The 20,321-nt window shown below is 42.3% G+C and overlaps 1 protein-coding gene across 1 annotated transcript in view; it reads right to left on the bottom strand.

Annotated features, from left to right (window-relative positions):
* Nucleotides 1–664: 664 nt before the first annotated feature.
* Nucleotides 665–20,321, bottom strand: part of Kif18a (kinesin family member 18A) — a 70,262-nt gene continuing 50,605 nt past the window's right edge. The window contains exons 14-17 of the mRNA XM_023704230.1: nucleotides 10,698–11,121; nucleotides 9,994–10,101; nucleotides 3,294–3,403; nucleotides 665–1,271 (exon numbers count right to left, since the gene is read on the bottom strand). Coding sequence (XP_023559998.1) covers nucleotides 1,189–1,271; nucleotides 3,294–3,403; nucleotides 9,994–10,101; nucleotides 10,698–11,121 — 725 coding nt within the window. The 3' untranslated portion in view covers nucleotides 665–1,188. The remainder of the gene's footprint in view (nucleotides 1,272–3,293; nucleotides 3,404–9,993; nucleotides 10,102–10,697; nucleotides 11,122–20,321) is intronic.

The following is a 20,321-nucleotide window of genomic DNA, read 5'->3' as shown; positions in this document are numbered from 1 at the left end:
CATGGGTGTGCTCAGACATCGCTGTGGCACGTTTTCAGTTCTGGAAAAATACCCAGGAGGGAATACCTGGGCCGAGCGGGATCTCTAATCCAGGATAGCTTGGATAAGTGTACTGCTGATTGCTACTGGTCTACTGAAAGCAGGAGTTAATACATTTTTTTCTCTCTCTTCTTTAAATTTTTTGTGATTTTTTTTTGGACAGTCTTACAGGCTTATATATCTGGCAATCTGAATAACTAATTTGAAGACAAAAATATGCAGTATAACAACCATTGTTGAATTCTCACCATTTTGTTTAGTGAAATTCTATATTTCTAATATTTTTTAAAATACTTTTACTATTTTTTGTACTCTTTTTAAAAACTTTTTTTTTTAAAGTGCATTCAAATGAATATTAATTGTATTCAGCAGAAAAGCAGGCTGGCCATGGGCAGGCTTCCAGGGTCACTGAGTCGTGGCTCCATGTGATTCCCATAGCAGCAGGAATGAACAAAACACTGTCACTGTTATGAAGAAACCTGTGACTTCCTTTCAGACTTGGGTCTGGCACCACTGTCTGGATGAGCCTGAAGTACAAACACAAGAATCCACCTCTCCTGTAGAACGACAGCGTACGCGAGGGGTACGATGAGCCAGGAAACTGCACGTTTAAAATCTACACCTTTAATGTGTCACGTAACGAGGAACAATATTAGTATTTTATTCATTACAGACATTTAAATAAAATCTACAACAACTTTATGGACAGCACTTATCTACAGCTGAACACCAAGGTACTTCCCGAAGCGACAGTCCCACCTCTGGGTGAGAAGACTGCGCATCCTGGGTCACAGTCTCACCACTTCTGAGCTCTCTTTATTCAAAAGCAAAACAAGGGCGCTCTACCTCACGACTGTGCTCTAGATCAGCCTCCTCCAGCATCAGCTGCTGAAGAGTCAGCTGCCACAGGCTAAGTCAGGAATTCTGAAGGGTGGCAAGTATTTCCAAAACTTAAGACATATCCTTTGCTGTTGAAATTCTGCATTTACTCAGAGTACCAAAGGAAAGAGCTGCGTCTTCCGCTTGCTGCAGATTCGGGATAAGCAGACCGGGTGTCTTCTCTCAAGGCTTTCAGCACATTCTGGAAACACCCGACAGCCCCACGCAGAGGCAGACTCGGCAGGCCCCTCGTCCTTGGCTCCGAGTGACCTATCGCAGATTTCCTTTTGAAATGTTTCTTCCAAATTTCCTAACCATGTTCGAGTTTAGTTTATGGATGTTTTTCTTGTGCCCTAGAGAAAAAGATACAGAAATGTAGTACAAATATAGAAAGTTTTTATCATTCATTCAACTTATAAAAACTTACTGAAAGTTACAACCCAAGGAAAGAAAAATAAGTCAAAATACAACAAAGAAGCACTGGACTACACCTTGCACACAAAGCCCATCACCAGCTTCCGTGACGCGTGCACGTAGTTATCAGGGAGAGACCTGCCGAATGGCTACACTCGCTGCACGTCTCTTTTCCGTCTTCCTATTGTAACTGATTTTTTCATTTTCTGGAGTTTTTCCGTTGGGGTTTCAAGCTTTGACAATGGTCCTGGCCTCACCCAAGTTGTGCGATGACCTCTTCTAAGTGCCCACACGTTTTTCTGGCCACGTCAGACGTGAGTTTTGGAGGCACACAGTTTGACACAATGTTTTCATTTCTGTAACTGCTCCGTTGGCAGGAGCAGCCCTCTTCCCCGCCGACGGCCCCTAGTCTGCATTTCTATGTTGCCAGCTAAGAACTGAGGTGAAGTGGGCACGGTGCTGCACGCTGGGAGGCTGAGGCAGGCAGGAAGACCTGGCACCCTGCAACTTCCTCTGATCCTGTCTCAGAAAAGGGCTGGGGATATGGCCAGTGTGAAGGCCTTGGGTTTAAAATGCTGGTGCCGCACAAAAAGCTAAGGAGAACACCTTCTAAAGAGAGTCTCCACTTCTACTGTTCTAGTAATTCCCAATACATAGTCAGGTATTTTTCAATTGGATCTTCTAATGCATATCAAATATTATCTCTTAGTACATCAAAAGGCCTCCTTCATCCTTAAGACTCTGTAATTTTTTTTTTAACACTATTGGTAGCCTTTTTCTTCTTTGGCAAGAATTGTAGGTTAGTATTTTCTACCACTCTTTCCTTCATAGTAATTTTTTTCTAACTGTGCTTTAAAATAAAAAAAGAATTTGATATATTTACCACTCCTAGATAATACAAAACCAAATTTCTATGATTTGAGAATTTTTGGGGGGCTGTGGAGGAAGAGAGAGAGGGACCAAGAGCAAGAGCGAGCCAGAGAGAGAGAAGAGGGGGAGAGGGGCAAGACAGGGGGAGAGTGAGGGCAAGAGAGGGGAGAGAGAGAGCAAGAAAGAGACAGCAAGAGCGAGAGCGAGAGCGAGAGCGAGAGCGAGAGCGAGAGAGAGAGAGAGAGAGAGAGAAAGAGGAGGGGGAGGGAAGGAGCGGAGAAATTTTTATGCAATTCAAACAGCACTGACAAAGAAAGAAAAAAGTTTTCCTGTTATTCATGGAAACACAATCTCACGAGACCTCCATCCAGGTGCTCGAGTTTCTCTGCAGAAGAAGCCAGACTGGAACACCCAGTATTTACTGTGGCTGTGCTCAGCACAGGACCGGGCACGAGGCGAACACTCCCTAAGGAGACCCTTGTGAATGAAGTCTGCAGAGCAGCACCAGAGAGGCGTGGACATCATGCTCGAGAGACCCTCCGTCAGCTAGCTGAAGGGCCTCTTCTGTCACCCCACAAGGAGTTGAGGAAATACAGTCACCTTCATTATTATCTTTTTAAACGTGTCAATGAGAGTTATAATCACTGGGTGTAAACAGTAGCCAGTATGGGAATTACAAAAATGAGTCAGAGGCCAAATGATTAGAACAGGTTAAGAGGAAAATTACAAGTGGGTATAGTTTATAAAATACACTTAATCAGCTTATTAAATAATACATTTGATTACTAGCTAAATTATTTACCAATGCTGCAGTGTGAGGCAGCACAGGTAACAAAAGGGGACAGAACGGAAGGCTGGGAGAGCAGGCTCTGCGACCTAGCTCCACCGCGGTCTTAGACATGCACTTTACACGCTGTGCTTGGAGTTTCCCTATCTGTAACGCAGGGATAGTGATACTGGCTCTGCTATATAATAAGTAGGCCAAGGAGTATGTAAATGGGTGTTCTAAGGAAACACTGTAAAAAAGAGAGTAAGGCACTGTTCGTGCATTCGATAATCATGTTGCTAACAAATCAGGAGCTGAGACGTACCTACGGTTAGCCTGTTCTCTCGGAGCAGCTTATCGCTTGAGCTGTCCTGTCGGATACGCTTGGCAAGTCCATGATTTTCTTCAGCAATTAAAGGATTATTTGATGTGGAACTGGAGGGAGAAAGTTATTATTTTGTTTTTAGTTAAGCAATTTTTATATCTCGAAGTTCCAATTCATGCTCTATATGAAACAAAGATAAAAGGCAGAAATACAAAGTTGTGAAATCTCGTGTCTCAGCTGGAGGCACTGAAGACCTCCTCCACCGCTGTCCTTCAGGGTGGATGCTGTGACCACGGGTGCACGCGAGAGTGCCGTAGGCGGATGTTCTCAGGACACTCTGCTGATGTGTAAGTGATCATGGGTACCTGCAGAGCAGGGGTGGCAGCCTACGACCATGGAGGCTGGAAAGTTACACTCCTGTTTATCAGAGTGAAGCCAGAACCCTAACGTGGAGGAGTAGACAACTAGAAGAGCTGAGATGAATTCCATTTTTGAATCAAAACAGTAACATTTTGTAATGAAATTAAGTTTGTTACAATTGCAGTTATTATAATTATAGAAACTGAAAAGTATAATCTATTTTCATTTATTCTGTTTTTCAGAACCATTATCACACACATCGGTTTGGTTAAGAGGTCAAATTCTAACTCCACTTGAGCTGACATTATCAGACATCGTTCAGGCTTGGAGGCTGAGTCAGGGGACGACACCTCTCTGTACCCTGATTAATGTCAACCAACTTTTTTCTTTGGCTACTAAAGATACTATAGGACATCTCACAAACTGATGTTGACCTGACTGTCAGCTGCACTAACAGTGAGGGCTCGCCTGGATGGCAACAACTTGCCTTTGCCTTTCTGGTAATTCCAGTCATGAAGTGAACCAGCAGGACTGTATGTTTGAGGAACAGAAAAGACAGGTCAGCCATGGGCTCACTGCAAACACTCAGCAATGGCAAGCTTCTGAGCACACTGAATGCAGGGGAGAACAGTGATCGGCTCAGTTTTGTAAAGCCCCGAAAGACGTGATTATGGTGTGCACTAGGGTTCCTGTGCGCACCGCTCAAAGTGCAGATGGTGCCTGACCAAAACGGTCCCAAGCGCTAGTGATTATGAGAAACATGCTCAGCTGTGGAAATGCTTTATTCCTGGATAGTTCTAAAATTACTACATTTCTATTTGGACTATTCCACACTTGTGTTGACTTTATTTCTTCAAGTATACAGATCAATGTCATCAGTTACTATTTATTTATTTAGTATTTAGTACAGGGTCTACAGGGTCTCACTACACAGATTGGACTCTTGGTGATCCTCCTGTTTCTCAGCCTCCCAAGCGCTGGGATTATAGGCGTGCACCACCAAGTCTAGTCTCAATCACCACCCTAGCACGCCCTGGGGGCGGGGCCCGCAGGCAGCACCAGTTACTTTTGATAAGAGATAATATGTTTACAATACAGCTGTCTTTACCCTTTTATGTGTCTTCCCTCTTGTTCACTCTAGCGCCACATTGTTTACCCACAGCATACCTGCATTTCAAAGTTAAGCTTCTGAATAAATCTGCTGGATTAAAACTCAGACAAGGAAAATCCAAGCCAAATAAAGTAAGTTGCATATTTATATTTAGAACAAGTACAATGACACATTTTTGGGATTTATATAAAACTCTACTGATGCAATCTTTAAAACACATAAAAATTGAAAATTATAAAATTTAAGTTGTGTGAAGGATATTAAGATGTTTGAAATGCAGAGAGATAGTGAGGTTAAGCTTAATAGCCTAAGTCGTTTGATAATAACAGTAAGCTTTTCTTCTGAATGGTTAACAACCTAAGTTTGCAGACCAAAATGAGAGAAAAAGGAGGGCCGCAAGGAAAGCCAACATTTTGGCCCTAGCCTTGCAAGGTCAATTAAGACTCAGGACATATGAGAACTTGTACTGTAATGTCATGTACCTCGGTAGTGTCTCAAATTTTCTGATCAAGGAGATTATGGGGCCAAAGAAGAAAGTGATCGATGATGTAGAGTGTGCCTAAGGAGAGTCACATGGAGAGAAAACATTCTCTCAGGCTTTCACAGAGAGCACATTGGCCAAGCAATGGCCGTGACTCATCCACATGGCTGACACTGACAAAGGATCTACAACCTAAGGTACAGGATCTCAGGATAAATCCTGAGGGCATTTCACTGACCTTCTCAGACCCAAAAGCTACAACTCTTGTTGCATAGGTCCTGCTTTACCTTGGTCTTAACCATCCAGTAGAAAAGTATGAAGATGAAATATAGGAAGTAAAGCCATGCTGTCATGTTGAGCTGTGGGGGACTCAGGTCAATAATTTCTGACATTGCCAGTTAAACAGAAGACCCAATGCTATTATGGGCTACTGGACTCTTTTAGAATATTTTGCTGAGTTTACACACCTATAATATTCAATAACGGAACTTAGAAAAAAAGGGGTATACAGATGAACGTCCATTTTGTGTCTGTGTATTCAAAGTGGTTAGGATAGATATATAGTTGCATTCTCTTAATGAATAGAATGATTTGTTCTAATGGTGTTTGTAAATAGGATCTCAAGTCCGCATCTTGTACGGCAATTAACCACTAAGAAGAATATATGCAGTGTGTTAGTTATTGAAACTGTCCTACCGATTTGACTTGAAACTGTCTCATTGCTATCTGTTTATCAATAAAATTATGAAAAAAAATAAATCTGGAAAAAAAAAAAGAAACCTAAAGATTCTTCCAACTGTGTACAAAATATATTGCTCTCAAACTATTAATAATAGTAGGTTAAACAAACTATTGCTCCCTCAATTTTATTGAATGATTAATAAGTAACACATCTTACATTCTTTCAGTTGAAAACAAATTTCTAAATGGAATGACTAGGCAACTGACAATAACAACATCAAACTACCAAATAAGCACAAATAAGCAGAAACCAGAAACTCTGATCGAAAGATGAAAACAACTGATGTACATACTGTATTTATATACTTGGTAGGCCAATTACTTTATTCAAAATGGTCTATACCAGTGGTATTAAATACACTGTTAAGATTAAAAATTGAATACTCCCAAGGTTAAGTAGCAGGACAAAAATATGTAAGATTTTTACTGCTTTTAGATTAATTTTTTTTTCAGAGAAAAAAACTGATACAAAGGATATAGATGCATGGACACTTCTCTTTTTTACTTTTAAAAACAGAATATATATGTGTGACCACTAAATTATGTGTGTGTGTGTATATATATATATATATATATATATGCATGCTGCTTTGTGGAAAATACCAGTTTATTAATTTCAAGATCATGTAGATTTAATTAGGGAAAAGGAAGATTAAAAAAAAGTAATTATGTACATTTTAAATCTCTTTTAACCTTCCTTAATGGCAGGATCTAATTATTGGTACCAGAGGGAATATAATAAGAGTAATTAATAGGCTATGAAAAAAAATCCAGTAACTTTCTTTATGTGTCCTTTAATATTACAATATTAGCTGCTTGTGTGGAAATCCTTCAACTCACCTAAGCCACTCCAAACACACTTTACACACCCAGACATTTCTTGAAGAAAAATCGTGATTTCATGACCAAGTTTACACTGGAAGCTTGTTTTTAACTGCAGTGCCTGCCATATCCAGTAAACACAACGGGGTAAAGAAGCAAAGACCTCAATGTTAATCGAGGGGACGAATCACAAAACTGACAGTCTGACTCAGAGACAGGGGATGGCACAGGACAACAGTTAGGAGGCTTCTTCCCGAGGACTGAGTCTCAGACGCGAGCCAGACAATTTAAATTCATGTCTTAGAAAAAGACACTGGTCCCTCTCTAGCCATAATTTTATTCCAGGACCACCAGTGGATAGACAAGAATGGTGAACCTAATATACCCATGCTTCTTCCTACTCACATGCATTTATGATAAACTTTTACCTTTTCTTTAAAGGAAGTCATTTGCGGCTTTTCTCTGGCGTATCGAAACTGCCAGCATCACTATTCTTTGGCTCGAGGAAAACCGCTAAGTACAGGTTAGCTGAACAGGCGCTGTGAGCCCACGGCAGCTGGCCTGGCAGCCAAACACTTTGGGCCAGCGGAAGATTTTATCATGCCTCTCAGAGAGTGACACAACTGCTAAGACTGCTAAGCCAACCATTTCTGGAATTTTCCACTGAATATTTTCAAGCTTTGGTTGTCTGCAGGTAACTGAAGCTACTGAGTAAAACTCAGGACAAGGAGGAGGCTGCCGAACAAATCCTTAGATGTTACACATACTCAGAATCTTTCAGGAAAAAACAACCTGGGGATTTTAAATTAACAGCCATTTCAAGGTTCTGTTGCCCTTGGATTTTGAGAGCCAAGAGCAGACCCTAGCTTCACAAGTGAGAGATGTGTTACGGAGCATGATTAAATGTGTCACTTGTAAGTTCATATGATCACAGGTCCATGGTGGAAAACAGAGGTTCAAAAAGCCCTAAGGAGCCAGATGTGGTGGTGTACACACCTGTAATCCCCACACTTAGGAGGCTGAGTCAGGAGGACTGCCACCTACATAGTGAGCTCAAGGTCAGCTGAACTGCATACCCTGTCTCAAAAAAGGCCGAAAATAAAAGTAAAAAAGGACAAAGGCCTAATACTTACATCCTCATAGTAGTGCGACCAAGAAAAACTGGTAGAGAATCAGACCCGCTTCAGTTATTCAGTGAGTTCTGTCATGTCCACTTTGGAGGACGTGAAGTGTGTGCTAACAGGCAGGCCATGCAATTCGGTACACTCTTTGGAGTTTAGTGTTGTATGACTGCGCACCAAGCCACGTTTCTCTTGTCTGTCCTGCACGTAATGTGCAGCCCTTCACAAATGCATGATTTGCCTTGTATCAGTTTTCAAACTAGTAGCCCTCATCGCCTGACACCGTTTCTCTACATTCTTCTTCTAGCTCCCACCGCAGACCTCTGGAGCCACATCCCCGTGCGCCTACACCTCTCGCACCTCCTCCTACATTCTCCATGTGTCCTGCACAGGCACAGAAACTGCTTCGCTGAATTACTGAGCTTTTAATCTCAGTAAATTTCACCCTTTTGGGTCTAGAATATCCATCTGACTCATTTTAGGAACCAGTTCTTTGTCAAATTTTCTACATTATTTACTTTTCTGAAATTAATCACAGTTAAAAATTTAAAATTGTCAATACAATAAGTCCCTGGCTTACGAACGAGTTCTTATGTTTGTAAGTCAGATTTGTCTGCAAGTCTGACAAAGTGAGTTTTCACACATCTTTCACACGACATACAACATGAAGTATAACAGGCCCAAACACACTCAGAGGCGCGGTACGCCCCAACTGTACAGCACACCACCACACCGTACAGTCACGCACAGTAGCACAACTGTGACAACGTCCACGCGGGCTGCTCGTGGGATCTGCTCACGTCCAGGAACGTTCCCAATGCAAGGTCCGTTCGTATCTGTGAAAGTTCATATGAACTTGAACGCTTGCAAATTGGGGACTTAACTATAGTCTCAGTTTTCTAGGACTTACGGATCACTGCTTCTCTATTTTTTCTTTCCATTAGTCTTTAGTCATTTGATTGACTAGTCATTTGATTGTCTCATGACATACTTAGCAAGCCTTTCAAGGATTCCAGGTAAACCGCGGGGTGTCTGACAGAGGCTCCTGCTTCTGCTTGCTAAGTGCAAGTTCTGTATCCTGGCTCCAACAGAGTGTCAAAATGCTGCAGCCACTTTCAGGTTTGTTTCTTAGCTGCACAGTCCAGAGTTGAGAAACTGGCAGACTCTGAGGACAAAAGCTAAACAAATGATTTTGTTTCCCTAGCTCTGTGAGTGCTGAGAACTCTGAACTACCAGCTGCCACTGGCCTGCACATCATGCCTTGAAGAGAGCTGGAGAACCCTACCGCTCTACAGAACATGTTCCCTGGCTCTTGGGCCTCAGACCCTCAGCTACTGGCTGCCGTGGTTGCTTTCAAGGCCTCCACATGGCTGTTAACTGTACTTAATCCACCAGGATGGCTCGGGCTGGGGTAGCTACTGTCCACGCTAGGGCCAGCAGACTCACCTCCCTGTATTTTTGTCCTTTACCAGAATCCATTAAAATGTAATTCCAGGATGAAAGAAATTTAGTAGTATTTAAAAGGACAGATAGGGGCCGGGGAGATGGCTCAGTAGAATAGGCGCTTGCCTGGCAAGTACAAGGGCCTGAGTTCAATCCCTGGTTTCACAAAAAAATAAAAAAGAAAATAAAAGGACAGATAACTGAGTAAAAAATTGCTATCAGAAGAAAAGTTAAAATACAGTGACATTTTGGAGCTTTCAAGATAGCTGCTCAGTGGTCTAAAGTGCTTGCTTAGGCACCACAGGCTGCAACAGCTCTGCCCACAGGCTGTGCTGAGCCTGCCACAAAAAAAAGAAAAAAAAAAAATCAGTGACATTTTGAAAGATAGAAGACTTTCAATTTACCTTTAATAATCTAAAAGATGGAAATATTTCATGTAAATATCAAGGTAAACATGTGGCCTCACCGCCTCTCTGCAGTAACGCAAGCTCAGTTCCTTTTCACAGCGATCCACCCTACGTGTGCCTGCGCGTGAACTGCCAGCCCACCTACAGAAGTGGAAGGCGCTGCAGGAAGGGGGCACAGAGCCGAGCCGGGGGCAGGGTACCGTGCGCGTCCTACCTTGCTAACTTCCGTTTCTTCCTGGCAGCAGCAGTCAGTGCCATGTAGGATGGCACTGCACTGGACACAGGCAGAGGGTGCGTGGCTGAGAGTGAAGCAGGGTCAAGCCTGTCATGAAATAATGGAAAATAAAAAATAAACAAGAGTAACTCTTATTTATACCACAGAGCCAAGAGACACAGATAACTCCGTAACTGGAGGGCAGTGTCCTGTGCTATACAACGGCCCTCATCTGTGCTGGGGCCGGCCGAGGTGCCCTCTCCATAGCACTGAAGGCGTGCTCATGGAGAGGGACGCTTGCTGGGGTAGCACTCAATCACTGCTCAGACCATGACGATTTCAGGGCAGGCCAAGCTGCATGACCATCAGCAGAAACTAGAATGGGCCTTGACAGAGACTTGAGTGAAGAACTGCAAGATGGTGGCCCTGCAGTGGCGGCCTGTGCCCCACAGGAACACGCTGTGTCCTAGAGTCTCAGAAAGCTTAATGAAGGTCAAGTGACTCAAGACACCAAATTTAATATTTTTAGTGAATGCAAGTACAGATAATGAAGACTTACTGTAAACAAAATACTGCTCTATAATCAGGGTAGCACACTTGATCTAAGAAATAAGCCAAATATTGCTAAAGAAGAAAAAGGAAGACAAGATTAAGGGCTGTGTTTAAAAAGAAAAAAAGAACTGGCCAACGTTGTCCTTTCATACCTTTGTACACTGCTGTTCACTGGTAGTGATTCTTGCTCGGGTAACTGACTCTTTAGGTTCCTGGCATCTTCACATACAGTAAACGCTGAAGCCAAATCTGAGCACGCCTGTTCTGCTCTCCAGGGGAGCGGGCTGTCTATCTCACCCGATGCGACCAGAGAACCACCACCATTTCCAAGTGAGCTGACCGACGGGTATGGCTTGACCAAGGCCACTGGAGACTGACATGGAACAGTTTTTCTGTAGCTCTCTGGAGTATACAAAATGGGCTGAAGTTCTTTAGTGAGAGAGTCATTGAGCTGGGCACTTTCAGCCAAGGTGGATTTCTTGGCACGTTTTGCTTTCAAGGGGGACGGCATTAATTTTCTTCGAGTTCTTTTGTGTGGAGGAATTTGAAGTAGACTCGATAAACTTGAAGATGTGCCTGTTAAATAAAATAAAAAGTTCTATACTACTGCCTGGTTTGACAATAATGCCATTAAAATTTCTGCCAACAGAAATTGGAAAGTTAGAAAGGAAGCAGATATAGCTTAACGCTAAAAAACTTCCAATGAAGTTAAATTATTAGATATTTTATAACAAAAATAATAAATTGCTAACATCAATACCAACTCACAGGCCCACTGTGTGAGACTGCCGGGGTCCACCGGATCCTGATTCGACCCAGAGCCCAGGCCCTGCCTGTGAGTGAGACATATCCTGAATTGACCCAGAGCCCAGGTTGGGCATGGAACTCTTCAGCAGAACTCCCTGCAAAGAGGCTAGAGGCAAGACCCACCCAGCTAATTCAGGAGCAGAACGTCTTGCCAGAGTGGCACAGAGGGCTCACTTCCAAGGGCTGCAGCAGGAAGAAGTGGAGCACAGCGGCCAGAACCAAGCCACACCCACATGGACCAATTTGAATTTGGTAGATCCAGACCTGGTGCTAAGGTAATAACTCTATCTAAGCTCTACACCAAAGGTCAGAAGACAGCGGCATACAAAATGGCAAAGAGAGGGAACAAAATGCAGTCTCAAACCTCGAGCCCACCCAGAACAAATGCAGAAGACACTAGCATAGAAGAAATTGGAAATCACACACCTGAAATCTCTGAAATAATGGGGATGGAAGCAAAGAAACAGCTGCAGAAAGGTATAGAGGAAATCAGATCAGAAATAATTTCAGAGGTAAAAAAAGAAAGGATAACTATAATCAAAGAAGTACTAAGTGCTTCTAAAGAAGACACTGATAAAAAATACAGAATATAAAAATGTTGGAATTCTTAAATAAGCAATATAGGAAAAAAATAGAATGTATGAAACAGATTCAAAGTGATATACAGGAAATTAAAACCTCAATCACAAGCTGGCAAAACCGTTTGAATGAATGTGAGAATAGACTTTCGGACTTTAAAGACACCATTGCAGTTAGCGAAAAGGTAAGAAAAGATCTCTTAAAAACAACTACAATGAAGGAAATAATTCAACACCTGTAAGATGATGCAAAGATGAACAATGTGAGATTAACAGGCATCAATGAGAAGAAAGGAGTCAATACAAATGATATGAAAAGAATATAGGCAGAAGTAATAGCAGAAAACTTCCCAAATATGGGGCAACAATCTGAAATTCAGGGAGCCAAAGCATATAGAACTCCAAATAACATCAACCCAATTAAAACCACACCCAGACATGTAATAATCAAGATCCCAGAAATTCAGCACAGGAACAGTATACTAAAAGCTGCTAAAGAAAAGAAACAGATCACATTTAAAAGAAACCCCATTAACGGCAGACTTCTCTTCACAAACCATCAAGTCAAAAAGAGCATGGAGCAAAGTACTTCAAGTCTTGCAAGAAAACAAATTCCAACCCAGACTGATATACCCTGCTAAACTCTTTTTCAAGTATAACGGAGAAGTGAAATACTTCTATGACAGAGAACTTACGAACTTCATGATGACAAAGCCAAGCCTACACAGACTACTAAATGAGGTTCTAGAGAGGGAGCAAAACGATCACAACTCCATGAATGAGAATGGAAAGAACTCACAAAATAGGGTAAATAATTAAACACAGGAGAATAAGTGGTATACAAAAGTAGTCTTTCAGTTATTCTTTTGTGTTCAGCAGCAAAATATTTCCATCAGCACACTCTAAAAATGGACTTCTCTTCCACCTTATGGGTCATGATTCCACCTGAGTCTACAGGGTGGATTTCAAGGAAATAGCAGTAGCTCAGTCCCAAAAGTGACACCTGTCCACCAGTAACTGTTATGAACATTATCCATGTCTACGACACACTAGAACTTTATGCGATATCCTATCCTCAAACTGTTAGAAGTGCCAGTCATTTATTTGCCATTCCAGTATTTATCTTATGTTTATTCTTAGTACTTCTTTACTATCATGAAAACTTTTTCTTAGTTCAATTGTTTTGAAACATTTAATTTTTAATTAATTAGTATTTAATTAATTAGTATTGCTTAATCTTAATTTTTGTTTTAAGAGTTATACTATATCTTTGACTTACAATTTATTTAAAAGAAATCATATGATATCTTCTTAGTATTAGAAACTTTAAAAAGTATAAAAAAAATACCAACTTAACAAGTATAACCCAGTGTCTTGAGGGACTGAGAAATCATGAAAATAACTTCCCAACCAAGTCTTCCAATTCACAAGCAACTTCCAGCTATCATGCTTACCTTGAGCTTAAGACAAGAGATACACACTCAGCATCTGTAGGCAAAGAGACCAATACTTGTCCTTTTGCAGCATATCGCCTGATTACTGTTACTAGTTGAGTGAAGTCTAGTCTATGTTAACAGCGAAGGCAGTAACCAGTAAAGCCCAGGGCTAATGGAAGAGTTGTATGCTACCATGACTGGTATAGGGCCGATCTAGCATCCTAGTTGCTTGGTTGTCTCCCATAGCATATGTGATTCAGATTTATAAAGATCAGATTTAATACAAAAGGTAACTGTACACAATCAGAAGGGCTTGGGTATCTGAACTCTTATCACTGTAAAAACCTGTTTCTCAAAGGTCATGATCTCCCCTCAGCCTTATCCCCCAGCTTCTGCAGCTTTCCCAAATCATTCCTAAGTGCCAACATCTGTGCTACTCCCGTCTTGCTCCACCCAGGAAATGTAAATACTTCCTTAAGGGGTTTACCTCACCCTCTAATGCATATGTTCTTTCTTTTTACCACTGCCTTCTTATATACCTAGGTCTCAAATAACTAGATTAAAAAAAAAAAATTCTTTTCTCTTGAATTTATTGACCTATAAAAATCTCACTTCTCGGGGCCGGGGAGATGGCTCAGTAGGATAAGCGCTTGACTGGCAAACGCAAGAATCTGAGTTCAATCCCCGGTTCCGCCAAAAAAAAAAAAAAAAAAAAAAATCTCACTTCTCTTACAGTTGTAGTTAAAACACAACACTGTATCATACCTTCCAGTCAAGGCTTTTAGGAATCCTTAGCAGAAATAAAATATCCAGAGATTTTTAGCAACAGAATTCTTGGTCCAAACAAAAAAATTGTTTTGTTAGAAAGAACCTAAGTTTGCATTCCTACAATACTAGATACACTTAAATATTGAGGCACACAAACACCGCTAATGCCTTTCACTATGGCTCCTCAGGGCACATTGAGCACACACAACCCTGTTGCACACGTCTCACACTCAGTGACTGACGATTCTCATCTGCTTACCTCATGGTGGCTGACAGGAAGTGCCTTAGCGGAGCAGACTGCCCATCAAAGAAACCAGAGTTATTATTCCAGCCATATTTTCAAATCATGAAGTAAAATTCCCAATTGATATTACATTCACTTTATTATGGTAATGCTAACTTGAACAGAATAAGTTTTACATATTTCAATAAAGCAATTCAAATTTTCAACCAAGTCAAAAAATACGTATGCATCAGTCGCCAACAGTGTATGCACCATGCCTGTTGTGTCAGTTGACAATGTGGCTAGGTAGACAATTACCCTCTAGGAAATACAATTTAAAAACAGGAAGAAAAACATGATCCCTGTTCTACTAAGAATTTTACTTTTCTGAGAACTAGATAAATGAGATCTAGATCTTAAAATAATTTTCCACTCCCTTTAACATGACATTTGTCAAATTTTCCATTACCAGATATTTTTATACTAATGCTGCAGTGTAAAGACAGTTACTTTCTCCACTGTGCTGCTGCCACCAATTTGGTGGCTATTAATAGCTGGAAGATTAACTTCTTTTCCCATGAGAGGCAGCAGGGGTACGGAGGATAGAAAGTATATCGAGGAGAGAGAACGGAATCGGGAGTCAGGAGACGTGAATTCTATTTCTGGCTTCACCAGCGACTCACTTAGTGACCTTGGGCAAACTCACTTAAAGCAGTGTGGGCATCAATCCCCCCTAGTGAAAAAGGGCCACCACGTTTTTTATGGACAGGGAATTTTCTAGGATTAGATGACAGACATACTTAGGGTTCAAAGAAAGACCTTAAATAGAAATATGCTTCAACTGTTAGCATTACCACTTTCATGGGGAAGGTAGTTTACTTTCCATTTATCCATCAATAGCTAGCTACTTTACCATGATCTCTGAAACAGGACATTTCACATACTGTCTGACTTTCAAATGATGAGATATGCAGCTTATCAAAGCTGATAGCAAACTGTGATATAAGTCAAATTATTGTTAAAATGAGAATATCTAAGAGCTACCTGCAAATGCAGGTTTTATAACAGCATTCAAAAATGTAGAGCGCACTAGAGCCCCAAGACTCAGGGATGAGGGCCACCCAGCCACCATTTCCCTTGTACGCATCCAGAGGCACAGCCTCGGGGTGGTGGCCGGGCAGGGTTCCTCTCCATGGACCACTTGTTTCCCAATGGCTCATACTGAATATGACAATGGAAATCTTCTCACAAGACACTGAAGATAACCTCCTGGCCTCTAGGACAATCTGAGCGTAAATTTCATGCTGAATTCGGGATGAACACACTAAGTCAGTGAAAGGAAAAGTCAGTCATGTGACAATGGTACATCTCTAGCTCTAGCTTTCTGGTCCTATAGCAACCTGCAGGAGAAACATGGAGATGCAGTTAGTGCTTAGCAGGGACAAATATATTACTACTTTATTGGGCTTGGAAGAAGACATGTGTCAGACATACAGCATGTATTGAACACAATTCTAGAAGATTCTCTACTTTTTTAATCCTCTTGATCATTCTATTCAAAAAAATAATTAGAAGACAGCAAAAGGTCAATGAAGGACTACCTGAGGCTCATTAATTGCTAAGAAAGGTTTGAGAGATGACTACAGCAAAAAAGAGTTAAAGATTTAGATACAAATGACAGTCAATCCACTGTAAGTAACATACAAGGATAATGGCTCCACTTGCTAGTTTGTCTTTCATATCACTGCATGTTTATGTCCACGTGTGAAGCTGGCACACACATATAACACATCTTAATTCTTTTCATCCTAAAACACGTGATAGCCACCTGACACTTCACTTTGAATGCAATTCCTAGGATACACAAACATAAGAACCTATGCTTTGGGTGAGTTCCATACCTTCCGAGTATCTAGCACCTGGAGAGCCTGGTCATCAGTTAACAGCTAACAGGTAGGCCAGGTCACCTACAACAGCTAATGGGTAGGCCAGGTCACCTACAACAGCTAATGGGTAGGCCAGGTCTGGGCCTGGTGAGAGATGCACTGTACTTTTCCATCAGAGGAAAGGGGGCATGGTACATTTCCACAATAGCAGCTTTGGGTAGTCCTCTAGATTTTCCTGATTCAGTTTCACAAAACAATCTATTAAGATCCCGTAATTCCTGCGCTGATAGAGTAGAATGATAAAAAAGCTGGAGGTTGATTACAGTCCCCTTGGAAAGTCACCAAGGAAGGGAATCAACACAGTTGCAGGCTCAAAACAAGGGACATGAGAGAAGAGGATAATCACTGAAATACCCTAGCAAGGTGGGCACTACACAGGGGGGACAAGGAATTAAGTCACTCTTAGAAACTGGGACAGAGAGGACTGATAGCCACTTAGGAGGACAACAAGGTTTTCCTCCAATTGAAAGGAGCAGCTCAATATGCCATGCACTGGAGTAGAGGAGGTGGTGGGAAGCAAGCGCTTCAGAGTCTGATTTTGCTGTTTCTAGATTATATTTTTGGGACTTTCATTCTCCCACATATTGTGGTAGGTGCACTGCATTTCTCCTAGCTTGAGATAGTTATGACCCATGGGATATAAGTGATAATAACATGCATAATATCAAGACATTTGCATGAAGTCACTGCTGCTGTTATTAATCCATGCTGATAGTCTTACTTATGAAAGAAAACCAACCAATGAACCAACCAACCCCCACAAAAACCTGTGGCAAGAGCAACAATCTGAGAGGACCGTACCTTCTAAAGCAGGCGTGGCGGCACACACCTGCAATTCCAGCTACGCAGGTCAAGAAAGGAGGACTGGAATCTGAAGACAGTCCGGGCAATTTAGCCAATGTCTCAAAATAAAAAAGATGAAAACAATGGGGACGTAGCTCAGTGGCATGTACATGGCCACGGTGGGGGAGTTCCCTGGCTTTAGCCAGTATTTATTAAGCATGTTCCCAACGTGCAGGTACTGGGAATTAGGACAGTAAGTAAAAGAGCTATAAAATTACGCTTTTGGAGGGAGGTGGAGGATGACAACAAATAAACTGATCTGATGATAGAAGAGCTGTAAAGACTAAAAGCAGAGATCTGGAATAGAATAGGGAGAAGTCAGCAGGCCGGGTTGACTACCAGATACCAAGATAAGGATTTGGATTGATTCCAAGTAAAAAGAAAGGGGCAAAGGATTTCACATGTGAACATGGGGTGGTCTGCTTGATGTTTAAGAAAAAGATTGCTTTGCTTGCTGAGTGGAGACTGGAGTGTGAGTAGGTAATGAGGAAACGAAATCAGTACCAAGGCTACCAACACAGCTCCTGTAGGACATACTGAGGCGGCAATAAGCGTGGTCAGAGCAGAGAGCACTGTGACAATCAAATAATCAGGTAAAGCCATGTCCTCGAAGTCTATCACACATTCACTGACCTAAGCACATGTGACAGGCGCAGAGCTGGGGCGCTCACAGGGGAGCCGGGCGTGGCCATCCTTGGGATTCGTGGGGATGAGGTCCGTACTGCCCCCGAATGCAAAGCCCACACTCGAGCTTCTTAAGTATAAAACCAAGTAGTATTTGTACATGACCCACACGTATTGTTCCATGTGCTTTGCCTCATCTCTTAGAGCAAGTACTGAAACAATACTATTCAGTGTTAGGACTACTGATGCCAGCGCCACCAATCATCATCCACGTTTAGTACAGACACCTTCTCTCTGTAAGTATTTTTGATCCAAGGTTTATGAATCTGAGGAATTGGAGGACTGACTGTACACAAGTGTGTTAATAGAAACAGGTAACTTTCTGAGGTCGCTAGCCCAGCACACGTGCTCTTCGCTTTGCCATTCCTTGTTCTAAGCCCCCCTTCTTGCCACCTCTGCGCGCGAGGCTGAGGTCCTGTTGTCTCCACGGCAGCGCTGACCCATGGAACTGCACCATCCCGGAATCTGCTTCTTTCCCCCTCAAGTTGTATGCCCACAGACTGGAGGTAGCAGAAACTCTTTGGGCTGTGGGGATGTCATTTATTACTCAGACGTGGTGTGTGTTCATTTCTAGAACAGATTTATCTTCTGGTTTTGACACAGATATACTGTGATTTTGGATAAAAGGGCTAACTGCCACATTCCTAACACCCTGGTAATTATTGTTTCAATTCTTTCAAAATAAGCCAATGCTTTTTAGTACGTCTTTAATGAGATTTGAAAATGCAATCTTTTAATGACTGCATTTTGACCCAAGATTTATTCTTTTCCGCAGATGAGGAAGTTAGAAGCCAAAGAATACTTGAAGAACTTCTTTCTGGAGGAAATGGCACTTGGTGGGCTTTCTTCCGCATGGTCTCATTAAGGAATACCCACAGCACGAGGTAACAGATGAAGGTTAACATTATGAAAGACAACCAGGTAACACGTGTACAGCATCTAGCTTCTATCCAGATCCCTTTTAAAATAACCACAGGATGCAAACAGGGGAAAGCTTGGTTAAATGCCACTAGAAGAAGAACATCACCTGCGTACCAGAACAGTACAGGACTTTCTGAAGGGTGCTGTGCAGCTAGGACTTGAATAGAAGAAGGCACAAAGGAGAGTGACTTGTGACAGGCCCTACCACTCTTCCTTCAGGGCTATCTCAGGAAACCAAGAACACACTGGCAGCTATCACTGAAGTCCCATAAGCTACGGCTAGGGATGAGGAGGGAAGGGTGCGGAGAGATGGTGAGCTTGGGCTACGGTACACAGAAGCACGGCAACATCCGAGACCGCAGTGCTACTAAGGTGCCCCAGGACCCAGCCCTGGCTCAGCTGCTCTAGAGCACAGAGGGACACGAGACAGAGCGCTCCTGGCGAGCGTGGGACGCACGACGTGGGGATGAGATGCAGTTGGGCGAGCCGACAGAAGCTCTGCCTGAGAGTACCAGTGACACTGCTCTGTTTTGCATGATCTTGGTGCTGTTGGATCTGGAAACAACAACACACTTTTCTCAATTCTTTTTTTTCTGAGACAGGGCCTCGCGATGCAGCCTAGGCTGGGGTGAACTCTGGGCTCACGTGGTCCTTCTGGTCACCCTCTGGGGTGGCTGCAGCACGACACTGTGCTGCTGTACCAGCTTTCCCTTCCTACTGCCGTAAGCACAGGTATACTGTGAAAGTGCCCTGGAACTGTGAAAGAATGCTATGGGGGACGGCGCCTCAGTCTTCACCACCACAAGGCTGAGGCCCTATCTCAGGGCTATTAACTCAATTAGGCGACATTGAGTTAAAACATGGAATATTCAGAACTACAGTGTAACTTAAAATGATTGCTTACAGATTTGATATAAGAAAAACTTGTCAAATAAAGTAGTATATAAATTTTATGTATAGCATAATCTCAATTCTGAGAAGAGATACAGAGAAGAAACCCTAAATCAAAGTATACACAAACGAAGCCTACAAGCAAAAAATGCAGAAAAAGTCAGAAAACAGGTCCAAAAGAAATAAGGCAAAATTCATCAATTTCTTGGGCAGATTACAGCTAAGAAACATTGTTTTATATAATAAATCTATACTGCTTCCAAAAAATTATAAGTCACAACAAATAAAAAAAAGTAAAAACCCCAGGAGCAACGCTGGAGGAGAGGATGGGTAGGAGCCAGGAAGAACCAAGTTTTCAGGCCTTCCTGGGCCCCCTAACTGCAGGGCAGGGAATGCTTGGAAAGTCTGGGCAGAGGTGACACAGAAGGGGCTGAGGGGCACCAGGTAGAAAGCAGGGGGCCTGATTCCCCTCCCCACTTGCCCTGACCACTGACCGTTACCCAGGCCCAGCCCTTACTCTGTGCAAAGATTAAGTTTTGCTCTCTGGACAAGTAGCAGACTTGGGGGGGAATAAATAATCAGTTAGAAAGTGCACATATGTAAGTTCCCGTCCCAGTTCTCTAAAAAGTCCTAGCAGCTGGGCTTATATACCTCCTAAACGGGAAATTAAGCAGTTCTT

Source organism: Octodon degus, unplaced genomic scaffold, assembly GCF_000260255.1.
Source record: "Octodon degus isolate 3935 unplaced genomic scaffold, OctDeg1.0 scaffold00193, whole genome shotgun sequence".
Taxonomy (NCBI): Eukaryota; Metazoa; Chordata; class Mammalia; order Rodentia; family Octodontidae; genus Octodon; species Octodon degus.
This window is presented reverse-complemented; position numbering and strand designations above follow the sequence as displayed.